We start from the raw sequence: 21,209 nt of genomic DNA on the forward strand, positions 1-21,209 counted from the left end.
CCCCCTTCATCCCCATCATCTTCCACCTGATGTACCCTGGAGTAGGTCCATTTTTCTTATCTGCTTTGCATGTTAGGCTCTCTCATAAAATTTGTTTGGGAGGGGGAAAAAGCTGCTTGTAAGAAAATTTAAACAAAAGGCTTGGAAATGGTGCACAAGCTGTCAGCCAAGGTCCCTCTGAGTCCCCAGAGCATGGTGCTGCCAAATCAGAGGGGAGCCTGCAGATCAGCCAGGGCCACAAGCCACCTCCCGAAATGAATCAGCCAGTATAGACAGGCCAGTTGAGGGGCTAGAGCCCACGCTCTGACCCTAGGCTCTAAGCAGCTGCCTGCTGGGTGCCCATCCCTGGTTGTTCAAGTGTGTGAAGACCCCAACCTTGTGTGGGCTGCTAAACACACCTGTGGGACAAACAACTCTTAGGCTTCCCTTGAAAGGCAAGCAGGGTGCCTAACATAATGGCCCAGAGATCGGGGCACTACGGAGCTAAGTCCTGGAAGTAGAGAGAAAACTATAGACTCAGGGAAGAACCCAGTCCATACTCACTGTCAAGGGGGCCCAAGGGAAAGAGGCTCTTGCCCTGGCCAGAGTGGAACAGCAGAGACCTCCTAATTTCAATCCTACACTTGCTCTCCTGGGAACCTTGGCTCCTCCTCATACCAAACCCCAGGCAACACTCAGATGTCTGTTGTCAAAAGCCGGGGTGCTTTCCTCCTCATCACATGGAGCACTAAGTATTGCTAGAAATATTAACTACCGCTCATTGATGTAGTTCCCATTTAAGGAATAGCACAAAGCAGGACCCAGATTTAAATCCTATCCCGCCTGAATCCAAAGGCCAACGCCCTCAGTCTCCGCCTGCCCTGCTTCATCATGAGCACAGATTAGATGGTGGATTATCAAGAGGGGGAGGGTGGGTGGCTCCATCAAAAGCCGTGAGTGCCTCAGTTCTGAATCCCCATTGCCTAGCACAGTTTCTGACGTGCAGGAGGTACTTAATTTTTTTTGAAAGAAAAAAAAATGAAGGAATGAATGCACTTTGAAGATGAGGTTCAGGTCATCCTTCATTTTAGGAATGACCTGCATCTAGACCAGCACATGACTGAGAACAGCAGGGATCCTGAGGCAGCCCATTTATGCCCATGGCGGGCACCAAACTCCTCTGACAGACAGCTTGTTTGGAGGACTCTCCAGGGGCCTTGCTGAACCTTCCAGACCAGCAGTCTAGGAGGCTTCCACCCAGCCCTTCTTCCCTCTCTCCTCCACTTGGGGTCAGACTTGTATCGCAGTCTGATGCCTCTCCAGCCTCCCCCAGCTCCCTCCCTGTGTTCTCTCCTGGTGTCTTGGCATGGCTCTCAGAGGACATGCTGCCGCTCTGCAGGACTGCTCCTAAGCCATCCCCACCACAAGGGTCTCAGTCATACACAAAAGGCATGTGGGAAGACAATTCCACCATCTTCCTCCGTCATGCGCTCGGGCGCCTCATGCTTCCTACTGTCCACAGATGAATCTACAGGTGTAAGCTAACTTCCTTCTCATGAGAAGTAAGTCCAGAACCGTCCCCGGCCCACCCGTCCCAGCCATGAAGAGAGACAGCTGGTCATCAGCCAGGGCAGGTTGGACCTCAGAAGAAGCTGAGCACCTACCTCATCCCCCAGACAGGCCTCAACCAGCAGGCCCCAGAAATCTGTGAAGGTGACCTTGTAGCCTTCCTGACTGCGCTGCCGAAGTTCCTCCTGGAATTTGGAGAGCTGGTCTGGGAACAGGGCGGGCATCTTGTCCTTGACCACGTGCCTCCGTGCCTCAAATATGGCAGGCTCTAGGTTTTTAGAGGACCAGTTAGGGTCATGGTACAAGGTAGCCATGGTCCTGGAGAGAGAGAGACACACATGGAGATAGAACTGAGCCAGTCCAGGTCCAATCAACACTGGACCCTGGCCAGAGAGAAGGTGGACAGATCGTGGGAGACCCTAATTCACCAGGGAAGGAGCCTGGAGGAAAGGGGTGAACGTTATTATTCATAGTCACAATGGCCACCATGTGCCAGGTATAGCATGTTGCTTGAGAGTGAGGATTCTGGGGACACCTGGGCGGTGCAGTCAGTTAAGTGTCTGCCTTCGGCTCAGGTCATGATCCCGGCTCCTGGGATCGAGCCCTGGATCGGGCTCCCTGCTTAGCAGGGAGTCTGATTCCCCCTCTCTCTCTGCCCCTCCCCCTGCTCGTGTTCTCTCTCTCTCTCAAATAAATAAATAAAATCTTGAAAAAAGAAAAAGAAAAAAGAGTGAGGATTCTGTACCCAGATCTTTCTGGGTTCAAAACCAGACTCTGCCACTCACTAGCTGTGTAATCTTGGGCAAGTTATCTAACTGCTCTTCACATCAGTTTCCCCATCTGTGGAATGGAGAGAATTGTGACTGTACCTACCTCAAAGAGTTATTGTGAAGATCACACGAGTTAATGCAATTTAAAGTGGTTTGAACAGTGGCCAGCACAAAGTGTGTGCTGGGTCGTGGAGCGGTGAGGCCAACATTGGAACCCAGGCTTGGCTGATTCCAGATCCTGGACTCTTTCCACTCTGCCACACTCATTCCCGTAATTATGATGCTGGCGAAAGATTTACTTCCCCTGCTTCTTCTGAACTTATATGTGGGCAGTGGGAAGGAGTAAAGCAAAGACGGAGACCCCTCTAGCCCCGGGTCTCTTCTTGGCCTGGACCCAGCCTTTCTGTCGATGTCAGGACCCTGGAACCCCGTGCCCTAGGTGACTTTGTCTGCAGCATCACTGTTGTCCGAACAGTGGCCTCTTCCTCCACAGGGCTTGTTTCTGGTCTGGGGAGGTGGGGGTTGGTCAAGAGATTTCATGGACAAAAAGCAACCTGCTCTCCATAAGATTCACTCTTACTTTTATATGTTTAAAGAGCTTTCAAAACCATTAGAAATGATTGATTTTAAAAGGATACTTCCCAGTGCTCTCCCAGACCAGGAGACCCTTCCCCTCCCCCCACTTCCCCCTAAGTTCCTCCCAGTCTCCTGCTCAGAAGGATGCAGGCACCCCTGGGCCCTGAGGGAAGCAGGTTTTATCTCCTTAGCGTACCACCCATGAGCCACGCCAATAAACGTCAGCTGTCCTGTCCCGTCTGGGCTGAAGCCTCTGAGCTCCTGATGCACCAGCAGCCCTTGGCCTTTCTAGGGAAAGTTCACGTCCACTGCTCAGATAAAAGTTACCTAGAGCTCCTCCGGGATGAGGGGCCAGCTTGGGACCTCGAGGGCTCAGAGGCCCACCAGTCCCTGACGGTAGAAGTTGCAGCCCCTCGTGGTCAAGGGTCCCCGGCCAGGGCTGTGTTATGACCTTGGTGGGCCTCTTCCACCATAAAAATATTAAAAATTATGTTTTATGATTGTTGTATAAAAACAAATATAATAATGTTATATTTGTTCTCAGGTGAGAAGTTCTTTTTTTTTTTTTTCCTGATCTTAAAAGAAGGTAAAACATTTTTCTGGGCTTCTACAAGCAGTGTGGGCCCTAGGCACGGTGGCTCCTGTGGAGAAGTTGACCTCACACTGGCCTCATGTTGTGGGGGCGGGGGGGCTGGTTGGCTTGCTGTCCTTGCTCACCAGCAGAGAGTGAGGGAGCTGCCAGGGGAGGGGGGTGGGAGGGTAAGGTGGGGGGGGGGGGGGGGGGGGGGGGCAGCCAGAGTAGCTGGGCCGGCTCCACGTGGCCTTGGAGAGCTGGCGTGCTTGGAGAGGGCAACTGCATCTTCCCGGCAGGATGGGTCAGTGGCGGGAGTGGTTCATGCATCCTAGCCACTGTGTTTCCGGGTCCACTGTGTTTCCGGGTCCCTGCTGCAGCCCCAGGGCACCCGGTACTAGGAGAGCCTCACACAGCGACCCCATGGGGTCAGTGCTATTGTTAGAACCATTTTACAGATTCAGAAACTGAGACTCAGAGAAGTGAAGCTGCTGCCCAAGGTCACACAGCTGTAAGGGGTAGAGCTGCCCAAGTTTTGTGAGTCACGCTACCTGGGGGTGGGGAGAGCTTCACCAGAGACCCGTGGCTAGCCTGTTTAGTGCTTGCTCTGGGCTCCACTGGGCAGTGGCAGCCAGCTCCTTACCAGGTGGCCCCAGACAGGCCAGTGATGTAGCTGGCACAGTTCAGGATGTTCAGCTTCTGCAGCCCCAGCAGGTGGCCATACATGGCGGTCATGGATCTTGTTCCACCCCCAGTGGCCATGATGGCTATCAGCGGTACCTGGGAGCACACAGAGGCAGCCTATTGGGACGGTGCGGGGTGGGAGAAGACACAGACTGACAGACGGAAGCTTAGAAAGAACAGTGGTGGAGGGAGAACTGGCTACAGACAGCAGAGAGCAAGGCACTGAGTGACCTGAAAACTGCCTTTCACTCACAAAACCTGGCCACCTGGTAGGTCTAGAATTAGATCTTCACTCCAAACCCAGTAGTTGGTGAGGGTAACTGGCTGCGAAGCTTCACACAGCTTGTTCCATCAGAACGTTGTGGCTGGAGGACTTCTTTGCACTGTTAGTCTAGCCCTCAGTTAACAGATGACGACACTGGGGTCCAGCGGGCTGAGGGACTTGCTCGAGAACCCAGCTAGTGTGAGATTCCCTAATGGTTCCTTCCGTGCAAGGATATGATATTAGGGCACCAGGCCCAGACCTGGCACACGAGAGGTGCTCAGTATATACTGTATGTACAACAGCAGGAATCACTGCTCCTTCTTGATGTGGGAAGGAGCAGGGTTGTCACCTCTGGATTTACATAGGTTTAAGATGCCCTTGGTGTTTTCCCCTAAAGATGGGAAAGTGGGGAGGGCGATCCTTGCCAAGACGTACTCTCTTTATTTGAGCAGGGACAGTAAGATCCTTGTGTCTGCTAAAGTCCCATCAGAGCCCTCCTCAGGCACCAGGTCTCCATCCTCTTGCACTTGGAGGGTGACCTGCTTCCTGGGGGGTGTGGACCTCAGTCCATAGCAGGGAGGTGACAAAGGGCTCTAACAAAGGCACACCTTCTGCCCCATGGAAAGAAGCTGGCCCTCCAGGGGAAGCTGCTTCTTTGTAGTTTCCAACTGCTGTTTTTTTCTGGGGGGTTGTGTACGTGTGCTACTTGGGGAGAAGAGAGAATTGAAGAACAAAGAGCCCAGGGCCTTTTGAGTGGAGGTGGTAGAGCTTCAGATGTTTTCCTGGCTGGGGAGAGGAGGCCGTTGTGTCTCTGTGTAAGTAAGACTTCATTAGTCACCTCGGGATCTGTTGGTGCATGGGGAGGAGCAGCGGGGGCTCCTTCCTTTCTCTCTCTACTTTGCCCTCCCCGCCCCTCCCCTTGCAAACACACAACTGAATCACATCCAGCACAGCCCTCAGCTGGGCACCCAGGAAAGGCAGGGGCGAGGCCAGCCTGGGGCAGAGAAGGGCTTGGGGGTGGCTGGCAGGGTGCGGTGTGGGCAGGACAAGCTCGGCTCAGAGGGGGCTGAAGCCCCGGCCGGCAGGCCTCTGCTTACCCACCTCGTCCGCAGACAGGTCCTCCTCCAGCTGCAACACCTGTTGCAGGGCCTTTGCCACCACCACCTTCCGCTTCTGCAGGAACTCCTGCTCTGCGGGGCACAGGCTGAAGCCCAGCCGCACATCCAGCATCTGAGGGCTACGGGGACAGAGGACCTTGATAAGCGAGCCTGTAGACTTCACCACAATGAAGACATGGCTTTAGGGTCAGTGGGTCGTAGGCTTGAAGACTGGTTCTGCCATATACCATTTCTGTGACTTGGGGTCTCTGCTTTCTCATCTGTAAAACGGGGCTAATCGTGCTTACCTCCCAGCACTGTCTTCAGCACTTGATGAGACTGACAAACAGAAAGCCCCTAAGCCTCACCTGACACACTCTGAGCAGGTCCTCGACAAAATGGGGGACTCATCAAACCCTCTGCATCCTCAGCCCGATCTGGGAAGTCCAGGAAGGCTGCCCCCACGTATCTTCTACAACCTGAGGCTAGACATGGGTGACAAGGAGCCCTGGGATCATTTTGGCCAATCCCTCTGGACCAGGCTTTACAGTAAGGGGCTTTCCTGTGGAGTTCACATTCTTTGGTAAGTTCTCCCTGCTCCTGGAGTAAATACTCCTTCTGTGTGTTTGCGCAACTGACAAAACCCCTTCGTATTCCTGATGTCACCCTCTCATCCCTACAGGTCCGCAAGGCAGGTGGGGCGGAGCTGCCATAGCATGTCCAACACCTGCCTTCTTTTTACCACATCCCTGCCCTGGACAAGTCCAGGCTCCTGGCCTGGCAGCCAAGACCCTAGCTGCTCTGTGCAACCTCACCATTTGCTACTTCTTGGAAGGACCCATAGGTTTTCAGATCCCAGAAGCAGTCCTGGTTCTGAGGCTTTGTGCAGCCCTTGCCTTCACCAGAAGCTTCCTCCCTCTGCCTACTTAGGTCCCTGGTGTCCTCCCAGGCTTAGTTCCCTGGGGACTCTGGGTGAATGGGCATTGACAATTTCTGAACCGAGTCTTACTTAGTGGCCTGAGTCACCAACCAGATCACATGTCCTTGAAAGCAGAGCCTGGGAGCTCTGCCATCATGTTTCCTCCATGCCGAGCACAGGCCTACAGACACAACTATGAGGAAATAACTCTTTCCTTGGCCTCAACAAGAAATAAATAATAAAACAACAGTAATAACAACACTGGTTGATAGTTGCTGAGTGTTCCTCTCGTAGATCACTGATTTTCGGCAAGGGTGCCAAGACAATTCAGAGGGGAAAGAATAGTCTTTTCCACAAATGGTGTTGGGACAACCAGATATCCACATGCAAAAGAATGAAGCTGGATCCCTATTTCACACTGTATATACAAATTAACTCAAAATCTGTCATAGACCTAAATGTGAGAGCTAAGACCATAAAAACTCTTAGAAGAAAACAGGGGAGTAAATCTTCATGACCTTGGATTAGGCAATAGTTCCTGAAATATGACACCAAAAGTACAGGTGACTAAAGAAAAAATATGCATGCACTGGACTTCACCAAAGTTCAAAATGCCTTTGCTTCCAAGGACATTGCCAAGAATATAAAAAGACAACCTCCAGACTAGGAGAAAATATTTGCAGATCATATATCTGACAAGGGACTTGTATTCAGAGTATAAAAAGAACTCTTTACAACTTAACAATAAGAGGCAAGTAACCCACTTTAAAAATGATATAAATGATATATCCAAAAAGATATAAAAATGACCAGTAAGCCCATGAAAAGATGGTCAACATCATCAGCCATCAGGGAAATACAAATCAAAACCACGTTTCACTCCCTAGGATGAGTAAATCAGAGGGACAGACAGAAGGAGGGTACTTTACCAGGGTGTAGACTTCATATGTAATTCACAGTTCTCACCCTGGGAAGGGAAAGATGAACAGCCTTTCAGGGATGACAATTTAGAGCCAAGTGGTCCCAAGCAAAGGAGCAGCGTCTCGCCACACCATCTACCCTGACTTGACTCAGCACACACATGTGCACACTCATATGCACACGCACACACACTACCCTCCTTCCCTCTCCTGGATTCCCTCTATGATCCTGAGCTCAGCCACTACACACCCTCTTTGGCTCCACAGCGCAGCCTGCAGTCTCCTCCCCGACAAGACTCCTAAGGAGGCCCTGCCTGAGAGGCACCCCCGACCCCACGACCCCTCCCCTCCTGCTCTCCCCCTCTCCCACAGGAGCTTCGGGCCGCGCTGCTACTCAGGGGCCCCCTTACCACAGGCAGGGTCACCGTCTGGCCATCGGGGAGGCAGTCAAGGGGCTGGTGGACGGGGCTGGTCTTCCTGTGCGCACAGCAACAGCAAAGCTGGAAGGATGGGCAGGTTCCGTGAGGGGGTGAGGGGCTCCTCTGGCAGCCCCGCCTGCACCGGTCCCCCCCGCCCCACCGCCACTGTCTTGTACCCCGCTGCTCCACTGGTTCTTGGGCACGTCCACGTGCAGGCAGGGCTGGAAGTACTCGGGGTAGTGGAAGCAGGCCGGGTTTGCGCAGCAGGGCTCACGGCAGCATGAGACGCGTTGGGTGTGCTCGAAGGACTCCTTCACTGTCACCAGGAGGTCCTTCACTGAAAGAGGGGACAAGAAGCCTGAGCCCCTAGAAGCCTCTCACTTCTCCACCCCAACTTGGACCAGGAGAAAGCTGATGAGCTGGAGGAACCTGGGACAGGGATTTAGAAGCATCTAGGGCACTGCTTAAAATGTAGGTCCGGGCAGGGCCCAGGAATCTGCATTTAGTGAGGCGGTGTATGATGCGGACAGACGAGGTCCCCAGCAAGCCCTGAGATGCTGAGTCCTCTGGACAGGTCCTCCTAGATTCTGCTTCTCCAGGAGGTGCCCTGCACTGAAAACGGGCCCTCACCATACCACCAGTTTGGGGGTACAGCTTCTTCCCCCTCCCCCTCCCATGTCCACACGGCCATGCTGCTCTCCTGAGATGGGACGGGGCGGTGAACGGAAGCTTCTTGTAACTGTGGGTCTCTTAGGTCCCTGCCCGCCATAAGATGCTAGGACTTTCCAGGAGGAAGGGGCACAGCTAGAGGGGCTGTGGGTGCTGTCAGTGCCCACCTGTCCTGGGGCTGACCAGTGCACCAGATCAGGCATGCAGCCCTGACCTGTGAGGGTAGAGCAGGCCGTGCTGTGTCACTGACCCCGGCCCAGGGCGCTCGTCAGGCCTGAGAGGTTCTGAGGGTCCCATGGGTGCCTGGAAGTGCATGTCCCTACAGAGCAGGGGGGAGGCCAGGGGTTCATGACCCCTGAGGGTGAGGTGATCCTGAGGAGCCCCGGCCAAGCTCAGTCAGGACTGAGCCCAGGGCAGCTGTGGGAAGAAAGACTGATCACCACCCCCGCCCCCCCAGCAGGAGAAGAGGTCAAAGGACTCACTTTTCCTGCTCTTCTTCCGCCTCTGGCATTCTGCATGGACCTCCAGGCGGGAGACTTGTCGAGACTGAAACAAAGGAAGGGAGGGTCAGTCTGAGCACCATCTGCCCCCTCCCTCTGCCAGGCCAAATGGAGGAGATGAACCAGGGGATAAATTCAGCGCCAGTCGGATTTGGGACCGACTCCAGGGAACAATGGTGTGCTGACTACATTTCCTGAACCCAATCAACACTTGTCATCTCATTAAGAGTTGGAGTACTTGAAAATGAAGCAGTCCTGAAAAATCTAGGCTATATGGTCACCGTTTACTAGGGGTCATGTTCTCCGCTACAGGTCAGGGATGGAAGCTGCGTGATTTGGTCCAAAATAAAAAGAGGGAGCTTTCCATTGTGAGCTTTGGAAGTGAGAACTTCCAGCAAGATAGTCTTCTAAAAGTCAGATTCTTTTACTACAACCTCCTAAAGACTGATTTCTGGGGGAGAGATCTCCTCGAATCCTGAGGCTTTAGATGCATTTAACTGAAACGTCTGTACCAATAGCTGAATTATGAAAATCTTTTAAAACACCGAGCTTGTGCTTGTAGAGGAATTGGAGCTGGGGGGAAAGGGGACAGAGGCTGAATCTGGGAGAAGGCTGCTTCCAAGTCGATGCTTTAATTGGGGAGGTTCTCAAGGAGAGGGATCACCCTTGTGGGATATGGGATGCCGGGCCAGGGGATGGATACCCCAGCTCCCGCCTCCCCAGAAGCAGGGGCCCAGCCCCCACCCCACCTGCCCAAGCCCCGTTGGCCTGCTTTAGTTAGTCGGACTCCTGGCAGGCTCTAGGACAAGGGCTTGGGTGGGCTGTATTCTCTCCCATGGTTCTGTTCCCCTGGGAGCGGCAGCTGCGTGTGGCCTCTGGAGCTACAGAACCTGGAAGGAAAAATTACCACGAGCACGCCATTGGTGATGAGGATCTCAGGTGGAGAGGGACTGGAAAACAAAATGAGAACTCCTGGTCAGTTATATCATTCTTGCTTGATTTCTCAAGAGGTGTTAAAGAACCTGGACAGGGTCAATAATGAGATAGCAGAGCCTCCTTGATCCTTATCAAAAATAGCGGCTTAAGAAATCTTAGATCACAGGGCGCCTGGGTGGCTCAGGTGGTTAAGCAGCTATCTGCCTTTGGCTCAGGCCATGATCTCAGGGTCCTGGGATCAAGCCCCGCATGAGGGCTTCCTGCTTGGCGGGGAGTCTGCTTCCCCCCTCCCTCTGCCCCACCCCACAGCTCACTCGTTTTCTCTCTCTCTCTCTCAAGTGAATACAGTATTAAAAAAAAAAAAAGCAACCTTAGATCTGTGGATTGTCAAGGAGAAGAGTGGCATACATTTTAAATAGAAAAGGAAAAAAATAAATGTATAGGTTGGAAAGAAGAGTTCCTTTTTTATTTCTCTTTTTAAAGATTTTATTTATTTATCTGACAGAGAGAGACAGAGTACAAACAGGGGGAGTGGCAGGGAGAGGGAGAAGCAGGCTCCCCGCCAAGCAGAGAGCAGATGTGGGCCTCGAACCCAGGACCCTGGGATCATGTCCTGAGCCGAAGGCAGTCACTTAACCGACTGAGCCACCCAGGCGCCCCCCCCCCACCTTTTTAAAGGGCTGACTATTCTTTATGCTCAACCAGATGCATAAGTTGTGCTTTATGCACAACTGTAAGGAGCTTTGAGGATAAACAGGTAGCAGGGAAAGGCCCGAGCCCGCCACCTGCCACAGATGTAAAGAGTTCTGGTGGCAGAAATGACCCATTCTCCTTTCTGGGCTTTATTTAATTCATGCATTAAACAAACAGTTCTGACCGAGCCGGAGAGGGGCCTGGTGCATATGAAATGTCTTCATGTTATAAAGTCAAGAATATAAGTCTCCAAGTTTACAATTAGCCTATAGGAGTCTACAGCCTCCCTTGCCAAAATTAGGCCCAAGATGATCGTGTCTCCAGATCAACTCTTACTACCAATTTCGACATGTTTCATTTTGCAAGCTAAAGGACTTTTCCCCCAAGTCTTCTTGAGTCAAGAATTGGAGAGAGCCCAGATGTTCTTCAATGGGAGACAAAGTTGATTTTAATTTGTTAAGCAGCTGTTGAGGGGAAATGAGGCAGCCCAAAGAGTTCCAAGTGCCCCTAGGTAGAGGACTCTCTCGGAGTGGAGTCTGACAAGCCCTCGTTCTAACTCCTGCCTCTCACCCTCGGCATCTTCCCGGGCCAATCCCACCAGGGCTACCAGGAGAGGGGTCGGCTGCCCCATCACAAGGCACACTAGTGTCCTGAGCAGGCTTCCTCCTTCTCTCCCCTTCTCTCTTTGTCCTCTCCTCCTTCCTAACCTCCAGCTCTGGGGCCCAGTTCTACTGGAGTGCCCAGCACAGTCATATCTCTAGGACCCTGGGTCATCTTCCTGGTTGAAAATGATATGAGAAATAACCCCAGGTGTTGGACCTGAGCATCTCCTTGATGTGGTTCTAGAGTTGGCTGCAGAGGGGGACAGGCTGCTTTAGGCCAGGGTTTGGGGGAGGTTTTTTTTTTTTTTTAAGATTTTATTTCTTTATTTGAGACAGAGAGAGAGAGCGCACATGAGCAAGGGGGAGGGGCTGAGGGAGAGGGAAAAGCAGACTCCCTGCTGAGCAGGAAGCCAGACTCGGGGCTCGTGGTGCTTAAACCCAGGACTCCAAGATGATGAACTGAGCCGAAGGCAGACAAGTAACCAACTGAGTCACCCAGGTGCCCCTGGGGCTGTTTGTTTTAACAGTTCAGGGTCAAGGAGGAAACCCCCTGGTCCCGACGTCTTTCTCAGCCTGGCCTCTCCAAGGCCCCATCACCATGTGGCAGGAATTCTTCCCAGAGGCCACTCTCAGGAATGCAAGGGAGCTGCAGCAGGCAATTTGGCCAGAGTTCTAGATCTCTGAAGCAAAACTAATGTCAGTAGAACAGGATGAGTAGGGCTGGGGCCCAGGCACCTACAGTATTTAGAAGCTGCCAAGGGACTCTGAGGCACAGTGTGGGGTGCCAGGGGTGAGAGTGGGAGAGGGGAGGGCAGCAAAAAGGCAGACCAGGCTCTGAAATGCCTGCCCGGAGCCACTTGGGAGTCAGGACTGTGGCAGGATCCTAGGGGGCTGGGCCTACTCACCTCTCCTCCAGCAGGAACTCTACCTCCAGCTCTTCCACGCCCTGGCAGGGGGATAAAGGGAAGGCAGCTGTGACCTGGGGCTGCCCCTGTCTGCCCCCCAAACATGTCCCTTTAGCTTCTACCCCCAGCTTCCCATTGCTCGCCTGCCTTCCCAAGGGGCTCCGTACCCAGGACAAGGGAGAGTTGAGATATCGTCCCCAGCCGGCTCAACTCTGAAGGATGGGGGCCCCTTCCCTCATCTATTCCTTTACACCTCTTGCTGTGTAACTTCAGGAAGTTGTGACTTCATTGTTTTCCCTGCTAGAATGTAAGCCGGCCAAGAGCAGGGATACTCGACCCCTGCCGTGTCCCCAGGGCCGGGAACAGTGTCTGGCCCATAGTAGGAAATCAAGGATTTGTTGAATGATTGAATTGATAACACCTTGGTCTTTTCCTGCTCTGACGTTCTCTGATTTGCAGATTTACCCTTCTTTACCCTCATCTGCCCTCCGTCCCCTGGGCTATCTCAGCAGCAGGACTCTGAGGGGAAAAAAAGGGAACCAACACGTACTTCATCTCCATTTTGTACCGCGAACGGTGCTAGGGGCCTTAATTATGTTTTCCTATTTCAGCACCACAACAACCCTGCGTGGTACATATCATCATTGCTATTGGACAGATGAGGAAACAGAATGCAGAGGAACTGAATACATTCTGCAAGGTTACACAGCTGGTAAGCATAGCACTGGGACTGAGCCAGCAGTACTGTCATTTCCTGACTCGGTGACACAGAGAGAAACTGTAGGGTGGCATCATGAACATAACTAGCTTCTCCTCATGAGGCAGGAGGCTGAGGGCCTGGACACTGGCACCCACCTCTGGGTTGAGTGGGAACTTCACATGGGTTTTCTTTCGGAAGCAGAGTTTGGTGAGGTCATAGAGGATTGTCAAGAGATGGTCATCTGGTGTCAGTGTATCTTCATCACAGACGCTCAGCTCTAGCACGTTCTAGGGGAGAAAGGATGGTGCAAGTCTGGTTACTGTGTTTGCACGGGCCCATTTTCCTAGGAAGGAGGTGGGTCTGAGGGATGGGCAACAGCACAGAGGTCCCTGCTCAGGTATGAGAGGCATTTGTAGAATAATGAACTCAGGGGTGATAGTGTCTAAACCCTCCTTTCTAATTCTCTGAAGACTTCCTGACCCTCTGCTCTGATTCTCCTGGAGAATTTTGCTCTTTTGCAAGGTTGGCAAGGGCCTGTGAAGTGTAAGGGATATCATTTCACCTGGGAGAATGATGGAAGGGCAGAACAAGCAAGATCCTTGCCAGCTCATAGACTGTGTTCAGCACTGGGGCCCCTGGAGCTGAAGACAGCCCATTAAATGCTAGAAAACCCAATAAAAAAAAAAAAAACACAACAATTCAGGGAAGCTAACACCTTAACGCTCCTGGAAGGTGATGTGGCAGATTACAGGGATTCTCATACCTGATGGGCTTGGGGTGAGGTGTTTGAACTCTGTCCTTTGATTCATCAGGCCCCTAAAGAGGTCTCATGGGTGGTCCCAAAGCTGCATGTCAAGAGTTGAGCAGCTACCCTGACATCTGGCTGAACACTGAGGTCAATGGTTTTGGATAACATGGATTAGCCTCTGAGGTCTCTTGTTTCAAGGACCCTGGGAGATGAGGGCTGGGGCTGGGTTTGCCTCTTTGGTCCTTATCAGGTGGACATAAAGTGGTCTGAAGATTCCTTATTGAATGAGATCTGTTGACCTTGTAATTACTAGAAACACAGACATGCCCCAGAACCAACCCCATAGATTCATATGAGCAGCCCCATAGATCTTTAGACAAAGGAGGTCGAAATTCTGATTTCAAGATGGCAGAGTCCATGCCAAAATCCTCCTTCCTCGCCAAAACCATAAATATGATAGAAGAGATATTCTTATAGTAACAAATATAAAGCCCTTCTTTAAAAAAGACTTATTTATTTATCTTTGGGGGGGTTGGTGGGCAGGGGCAGAGGGAGAGGAAGAGAAAATCCCAAGCAGACCCCGAGATCATGACCTGAGCTGTTATCAAGAGTCAGAGGCTCAAGTGACTGAACCACCCAGGTGCCCCTAAAGCCCTTCTTGAAAGCAAAAAAGGACTTATCATGAACCAGAAATAAAGAATCACCCTAAAATATGGAAGCAGCAAGCTGGACATATCAAGCCTCAAATGCACCAAGACTGGGGTTGATATCTCCATGGTGAGGCCAAGTTTGTTTTAAGAGCACTCTGCTGAGGGGGCACTGGGGTTGGCTCAGTCAGTTAAGTGTCTGACTCTTGATCTTGGCCCAGGTCTTGATCTCATGGTCATGAGTTTCAGCCCCACATTAGGCAAAATGAAATAAAATAAAATAAAAATAAAAAAGGGCACTCTGCTGAGTTGGTCACAGCTCAGTATGCTCAAGGGAGAATTCTCCTGCAGGAGAGTTGCCATATACCTGAAGAAGGCCAACACCATGAAACAACAGCCCAACAAATGAAAGAACAGACACTCAAGGAATTAGAAATAATAAAGCCTCCTAAAAAGGAGTTAAGAAAAGGAAAACCCTCTGGCTGGAATCAGACTGTCCTTGGACCTAGTGAATAGAATGGCCCTTCCCCTCCATGTATTCTCCTACTTGGAGCATGTTCTGAAACACACTCAGTTTTGTGGCAGGAACCACAAATTCCAGCAACAATTAGGTAGAAGGACAAGAGAGGAAGGAAAGAAGGTAGAAGGATAAGTAGACTCAGAGGGACAAACATGAGGCAGGCCTAATGAAGAAGTGGGTGAGTGGGAAGATGGGTCGCTAGGAGGAGAAGAAGCAGGTGGGCAGAAAGACAAATAGACATAAGAAGGACACATAAGCAAACAGAAGGACAAGCAGGCATGGAGGAGAATAGAAATGTAGGCAGGCCTGACAGACACATGGTGTCCTCTGAGTCTCACCTTCACTTGGCTCTGGATCTGGAAGCTGAAGGTTTCATTCCACTCTGGGTTCGGGCAGTTGGAGATGGTCCTGGTCTTCAGCCTCTCACGAGAAGCGGTGGGCAGCCAGAGGCTCACAAAGCAGTCTGTCTGGCTCACTGTCCAAGGAAGACAAGGGTTGGGGGGCAGGGTGGGGAACCAATCCGGGTCCAGAAAGGAGAGTGAAGAGTCAGAAGGAAACCTCAGGCAAGTCATTTCCAGAGCATGCCCTAGTCTCCCCTCCTCACTCATGGGTCTGATTCTCCAGAGACCTTTGTCCCAGAACCCCTGAGAAGACCACAGCCTACAGGCTAGAAAATTCAGAGAGGGGATTCATGTCCCACTGATCACTCTCCTGGACATAGATGGCTTCTGGCTCTTTTCAGAAGCATCCCAGCTCCCTGAGCAAATGCCTGCTAGGTTGGGACAAGGTCTGGCTACATAGTTTTTCCTCCACCAGGGGAAGATCTGGAGGACCAGCCCCCACAGAGTCCAGTTTAACTCTTGCCTTAGTGCAAGGTACCGGGAAAAACAAAGTGGGGCTCTGGTCTTCCTCTGGGCTGGTGAGAAGCAGGGGAACAGAGCCTGCCCAGAGGGCCAGGATGGGGAAGGGCTTGGGTGGAATAAGAGTTTAGGAGAATCTAGAAGCAGGGGCCATCATTTACACAGGACTAATGTCTTGACTGCACTTAGCCAGGCTCTTTATCCCTACACCAGTCTCCCAGCATGAGGCATGTGACCCAAGAAACCCTCACATCTGAGGGCATGTACTTTTTTTTTCTCATTTGAAATGAACAACCCAAGGGTGATGTTGCTGGATGTGCTCTGGAGAAGGGACAAAGGCTTTGTTCTTAAAAGGCCCTCCCAAAGTAGAAGAAGGCCTCTCGGGTCTTCTGGCTGGAGCAGCAGAAGGCATAGAGGTGAAAAAAAAATAGCAGCCTAGCTTGGCTCCCTCCATTCTACTTGGGAGGAGGGAGGAAGAGGTGCTGTACCTGCCCTTGTCCCTCTCCTGGCAATCTGCTGGGGGTAATTCTCAGGGGACACACCAGATATGTAGAAAATGGTAAAAGTCAATACAGTCTCCAGTGTCAGAGAATCCTCTAGATGGTGGAGCTGGTGTGAAGATAGGACTGACCAAAACTAGTTCCTAGTTAGTAGTAGTAGTGTCCTGTGAGAATGAAACCCAAGGTGTCCCCCTGGACTGACTAGTCTTACCTTGTCACTCCAGTGAGAACATTAGCAGAGTTAAGAACCATGGTTTGCATCATAAGCATCCCTAGCTTCCGATTTCATCTCCGATGTCTGATTAATCTTTGAGGCCTTGACATTCAGTGAATTGGAATTCATGGCCCTCCTCCCACTGAATAAAGGTAGGATGACACTGCCTTTTACAAGTCATAATTGCTTAATCCAGACACAAAGAATGACCAAAACCCAGAGGAATCTAAAGAAAATGATGACCTCATCATCCCCACCCATCCCCTCCATGTCCAACCTGCTCCTCCTCACCATCAATTCAGGTGGCCAGGCCAGACCTCAAGTACCATCCTTGGCTCTTCCATGATGTTTAACTCCGTTGACCTCTCCAGCCCACCCACGTCTTGCTTGCACCACCACTGCCTTGTTGCAGGCCACCACTGCCTCTGTTGCCACTTACCGACTGGGCGCCCCGGCTCTTGTCTTGCCCTACTCTCGTCTTTTCTCTCAGGAGAAACCAGAGGGATCTTTTGAGAGCTGACCATGTTACTCCCAGTTTAAAATTTTTCAGTAGCTCCCATCTGTCCTCAAGAAGAAGGAGTCCCAACCACTCAACATGGCTGTCTCTCCTACTTCCCCAGCCTCGGCCCCCTCCTTCTACACTCACTATCACCCAGCCCCTGCCCTGCCACCAAACACACACACACACACACACACACACACACACACACACACACAGTGCTTGCACCCACCCTCTAGACTCCAGCCAAACCTAGTCACTTGTAGGTCTCAGAAGTGCCATGCTGTCTGGCCATTCCTTCTGCCTAGAACACCGTTCTCTTCCACATTCGCCTCACCCTTCCTTTGGCTAGCCCCTTCAGGTTTCAGAAGGAACCTCCTCTGGAAGCCTTCCCTGAACCCCCACATCTCGGCCAGGCACCCCCCCCCCAGCTTAGAGTCTCTGCCCTTCTCTTGGCAGGGCACTGGCTACACTGCACCCCAGTGCAAGTCAGAGCATCTATCTCCACTGCACCCTGAATGCTGGGAGGGCCTGGAGACCGTGTGTCAGGACTTGCTAATCATTTGTTGAATAAATAAATGAATTGAATGGAAAAGCCCAACTTCCTGCTTGAGAGCACTGTATCAAATCCTGGGCTGAGTCACCACAGATATAGGTAAGCAACTTGGATCTCTAATTGCTCTGCCTATAGGGAGACTCCCCAGGGATCTCCTGGGACCCCCCCCCCTCCATTGACTTTTCCTGGAACACCCGCCATTCCTCCTTAGCCTGAGACATTCTCCTCAGGTCTGCCTCTTGTATAGTAGGAAGGAGCCTACAGGCAGGGACCCCACCAACTCTATACCCATTTACTTAGCATGATTTGATCGAACCCGTAAAGGCCCCTTTGCCTCTGAAATCCCTTTCCTATTATCAGTCCATGCCTAAAATTCTCCCATTAAGCCCATTAAATAAAATCTCAGTATTTTTGGCCTAAGGCTTAAATCTCTAGGTACGATACAAATACTCCTGGAAGAGACAGCATTGATCAGACACCCACACTTCCAGCATTGATTTGTTTTCCAATTCTTTCTGAGAGAGCTGGTCCCATCTCTCTCCACAAGGTTGGGAAGGAGAGTGCAGCCGAAGGAGGGGGAAATCCTCGGAAGGGAGAGATGACTTGAGGGAGCAAGGCCACCAGGGGCCCGGAGGATACTCTGACTGGAAGGGGAGTGACCGGCATGCTGGCAATGGAGAGTGATTAGGCAATGCTGACCCAATTCTGAGGATTTCAGAGACTGCAGGGGATTTCCTAGGCATAGATGGTTCTAATCCTTGTTCCTCTTAAGTGATAGAGGGCTTGGTCATTTGAATGACATGCCTCCCTTTCCTGGGATGTGGAGGGCAGAAGATGACTCAATGATACCTACAGACGCTGAGAACACAATCTTCCTAATACCTCTGGAGACACACCTGCCTCGCATCACTTGGGGTACTGGTTTGAGTTTTAACTTGATTTTCCCAAGAGGAATAAAAGCTCTTGGCCACTGGGAGCCTTCCAGGTCCACACTATCCAGTCCTGGCCAAGGGCTGGGTGGAGCGCTCCTTGACAAGCGAGTCATCCCCAAATCTCATCCCTTTCAGGCTCCTTGAAATCTTGGGAAACTCAGGCACACACTAGAGGATTGAACCAGAGTGGAGCTCATTTTTGATCCAAGCTAGAAGAGAACAATTTGCGGCAAAAGTAACCCAGGACCCAGAAGACATCATGATAGTCACCAACCATATCAGGCAAGGCAGCAACAGAGCCCAGCCTAGGTCCACTGTGGGTTCTATACACAACGTGCCCCGGGCTCCCCCCCCCCCCAGACACTATGGATGCCTCCCACCCTGTTCCTCAGGGGAAATGAGGACAACATAAACAACAAGGGGGTCCCCAAGGGGACCTGGAAACCTCCCAAAGGCAGCCTGTGTGCCAGAGGGACTCGTGGGGAAAGGGAAGAAGAAGGTGGTGGGTCTGCCTTCAGCCCATTTGTCTGGCTGCCTCTTCCCCCATCCCCTTCCCTCTGGGATATGCAGGGGATGGGTGTGGCAGAAGAAAGAGGCCTGGACAAAGGGAAGGTCTGCACACGCAGAGGTGCAGGCATGCCACCAGAGTGGGCAGCCCGGGCGGCCCGCAGGGTTGGGGCGGACACACCTCAGGAGTGGGGACAGGTGAGGGCAGGTGTGGGCGTGTGCAAGCTGCGGGGAGCCCGGGGGCGCGGGGAGTGGGTGGGCACTGCCCGGGGGTGGGTGAAGCGTCTGAGTGACCCGCCGTGGCATGGGCAAGAAAGGCGCAAGTGGTGGCCAGGCCCTGCCCAGGGAACACTTCTCCTCAACTCACTCTCCGGTGGCCTGGGAGGCGCCGAGAAGCCCGAGAAGTCCCTGGCTCTCCTGCCAGCCTCTTGGCAGAGCCGGGCCCAAACTGGACGCTGGCTGACCTGGGCTCTGGACACTCGCCCTCCAGGGGGTCCAGCTGGAGTCCTTCCCGCCTGCTTGGCTTTCCCTCAGCCCCAGGGCCCTCCCGCCTCTGCCCTGCACACTCAGGCCTGCATTGTGGCAACCGTTTCTCAGCAAGTTTGTCAGCCTCTCCCCACCTATGCTCCGGCATAGTCTGCCTCTCGCCTCAGGAAATCACGCAATCCCTTCCTCCGGAATTCGGGAGCCCTGCCCCTCGGACCCCCATCCCTCCTCTGCCTGGCCCCAGCCTCCTCCTGCTTGTCTCCTCTACTACTCCCACCTTTAGGCAATCATTCGCCCTCACATACCGAATGGGCCTCAGCACTACCCTCAGGCTGCTCAGAGAAGCAAGTGTTGTTTGGAGGCGGCCCCCAGCAGGTGCTCACAGAGGCCAGGTGGCTTCTCTCCCGCCCTCAAGATGGCCTCTTTCCCCAGATCGGGCTCCCAGGACTTCTAGGCGCTCACACTCTGCCTCTCTCAGACCCCAGGCCCTCAGAGCAGCCTTCCTTAGCTACTCCCGGCTTTCAGTGTCCTCCTCCAGTTCTTTTTTTAAGATTTTATTTATTTATTTATTTATTTATTTATTTATTTATTTATTTATTTATTTATTTAAGATTGAGAGAGAGAGAGAGAGAGAGAGAGAGAGAGCATGAGCAGCGGGTGGGACAGAGGGGGAGGCAAAGGGAAGGGAAAAGTCTCCAGCCGACTCCCTGCTGAGCATGTAGCCCAACGCTTATTGCTGCTCCCCTCTCATAACCTGGAGATCATGACCTGAGCCCATACCAAGAGTCAGAGGCTTAACTGCTTCACTGATTGAGCCACCCAGGTGCCCCCAGTTCTTTTTACGTTTTTATTTTTTAAAGATTTTATTTATTTGTTTGACACAGAGAGACACAGCGAGAGAGGGAACACAAGCAGGGGGAGTGGCAGAGGGAGAAGCAGGCTTCCCCCCGAGGACGGAATCCGATGCGGGGCTCGATCCCAGGACCCTGGGACCATGACCTGAGCCGAAGGCAGACGCTTAACGACTGAGGCATCCAGGCGTCCCCCCTACCCCAGTTCTAAATTCTCTAGTGACAAGTTAGAATGCCATCTCCTGTTACTAGTCTATAATTGCTTCGGGTATAAATGTCTCCCCTTGTTAAAATATACACTTGGTATCATAGCTCTCTGCATTCTCTGCCCCCCTGAGGCCCTCTCTAGCCTGAATCCCAGGGGTGAGGGTAGTACGAATAAAATGGAGCTCTGGGGAGCCCTGGTGGCTCTTGGGCCATTCCTGTGTGGTCACCAGTGAGTGGGGACACGCCCTCAGCCAAGGGGCCTTGACACGGAGCTTTCTCCGCCTTGAGGGCCAAGCTTCTCTCCGGATGGGGCAAGTTGAAGGTGGCATAGGGAGGGGATCTGGGTTCTCTGGAGTTCTCAAATTCCACCCCAAAGACAAGCATGAGGGGAGCATCCTACCTACCCAGATGCATTCATTTCTCACTGAAGCCAGAGACTTCCCAGGGCCCCCCATAACCTGGGAATGCAGCAGGGGCTGGGATGAGGGCCAAGTTAAGTCTGCGAGAAAACACTGCACAAACAGTGCCAGTGAGTCAAACTGCATCCATGGGGCTACGCTGCAGAGCTGGCTTCTCTCATGAACTCCAGAACCCAACTTAGGATCCATGCACTGAGATGGGGCACTGGGGCTAGGCTGACAGATTGGCCTCTCCCTCTCCTTCACTTCTAACAGCCCATCAACTCATGCAGAAGCAAGGAGTGCCCAGTGTGGGAGAAGCTGATGCTCCTGGAAATGGGTGCTAGAGGAGGGGGGAGTGGGGAGGAGACAGTGAGGTGAACAGGGTTCTCAGACCCAGGCGGACTGCAGGGGCTGGTAGTCCCAAGGTCACAGGTGAGAGGAGGGGCCTGGAAAAATGATGTAAACCCCAAAGTCTGAAATACAACCTGAGTAGGGCGGACACACCCA

General features: G+C 52.3%; 1 protein-coding gene across 2 annotated transcripts in view; it reads right to left on the bottom strand.

Annotated features, from left to right (window-relative positions):
* The window catches only part of PLA2G4E (phospholipase A2 group IVE), a 67,421-nt gene that overhangs the window by 6,860 nt on the left and 39,352 nt on the right, over positions 1-21,209 (bottom strand). For both annotated transcript variants that reach the window (XM_025883553.2, XM_073876857.1), the window contains exons 3-13: positions 15,028-15,164; positions 12,930-13,061; positions 12,075-12,115; positions 9,846-9,888; positions 8,921-8,984; positions 7,946-8,106; positions 7,761-7,850; positions 7,360-7,397; positions 5,516-5,651; positions 4,109-4,245; positions 1,644-1,866 (exon numbers count right to left, since the gene is read on the bottom strand). In XM_025883553.2, coding sequence (XP_025739338.1) covers positions 1,644-1,866; positions 4,109-4,245; positions 5,516-5,651; positions 7,360-7,397; positions 7,761-7,850; positions 7,946-8,106; positions 8,921-8,984; positions 9,846-9,888; positions 12,075-12,115; positions 12,930-13,061; positions 15,028-15,164 — 1,202 coding nt within the window. The remainder of the gene's footprint in view (positions 1-1,643; positions 1,867-4,108; positions 4,246-5,515; positions 5,652-7,359; positions 7,398-7,760; positions 7,851-7,945; positions 8,107-8,920; positions 8,985-9,845; positions 9,889-12,074; positions 12,116-12,929; positions 13,062-15,027; positions 15,165-21,209) is intronic.

Source organism: Callorhinus ursinus, unplaced genomic scaffold, assembly GCF_003265705.2.
Source record: "Callorhinus ursinus isolate GAN/ISIS: 27379988/994484 unplaced genomic scaffold, GSC_fseal_2.0 scaffold25, whole genome shotgun sequence".
Taxonomy (NCBI): domain Eukaryota; kingdom Metazoa; phylum Chordata; class Mammalia; order Carnivora; family Otariidae; genus Callorhinus; species Callorhinus ursinus.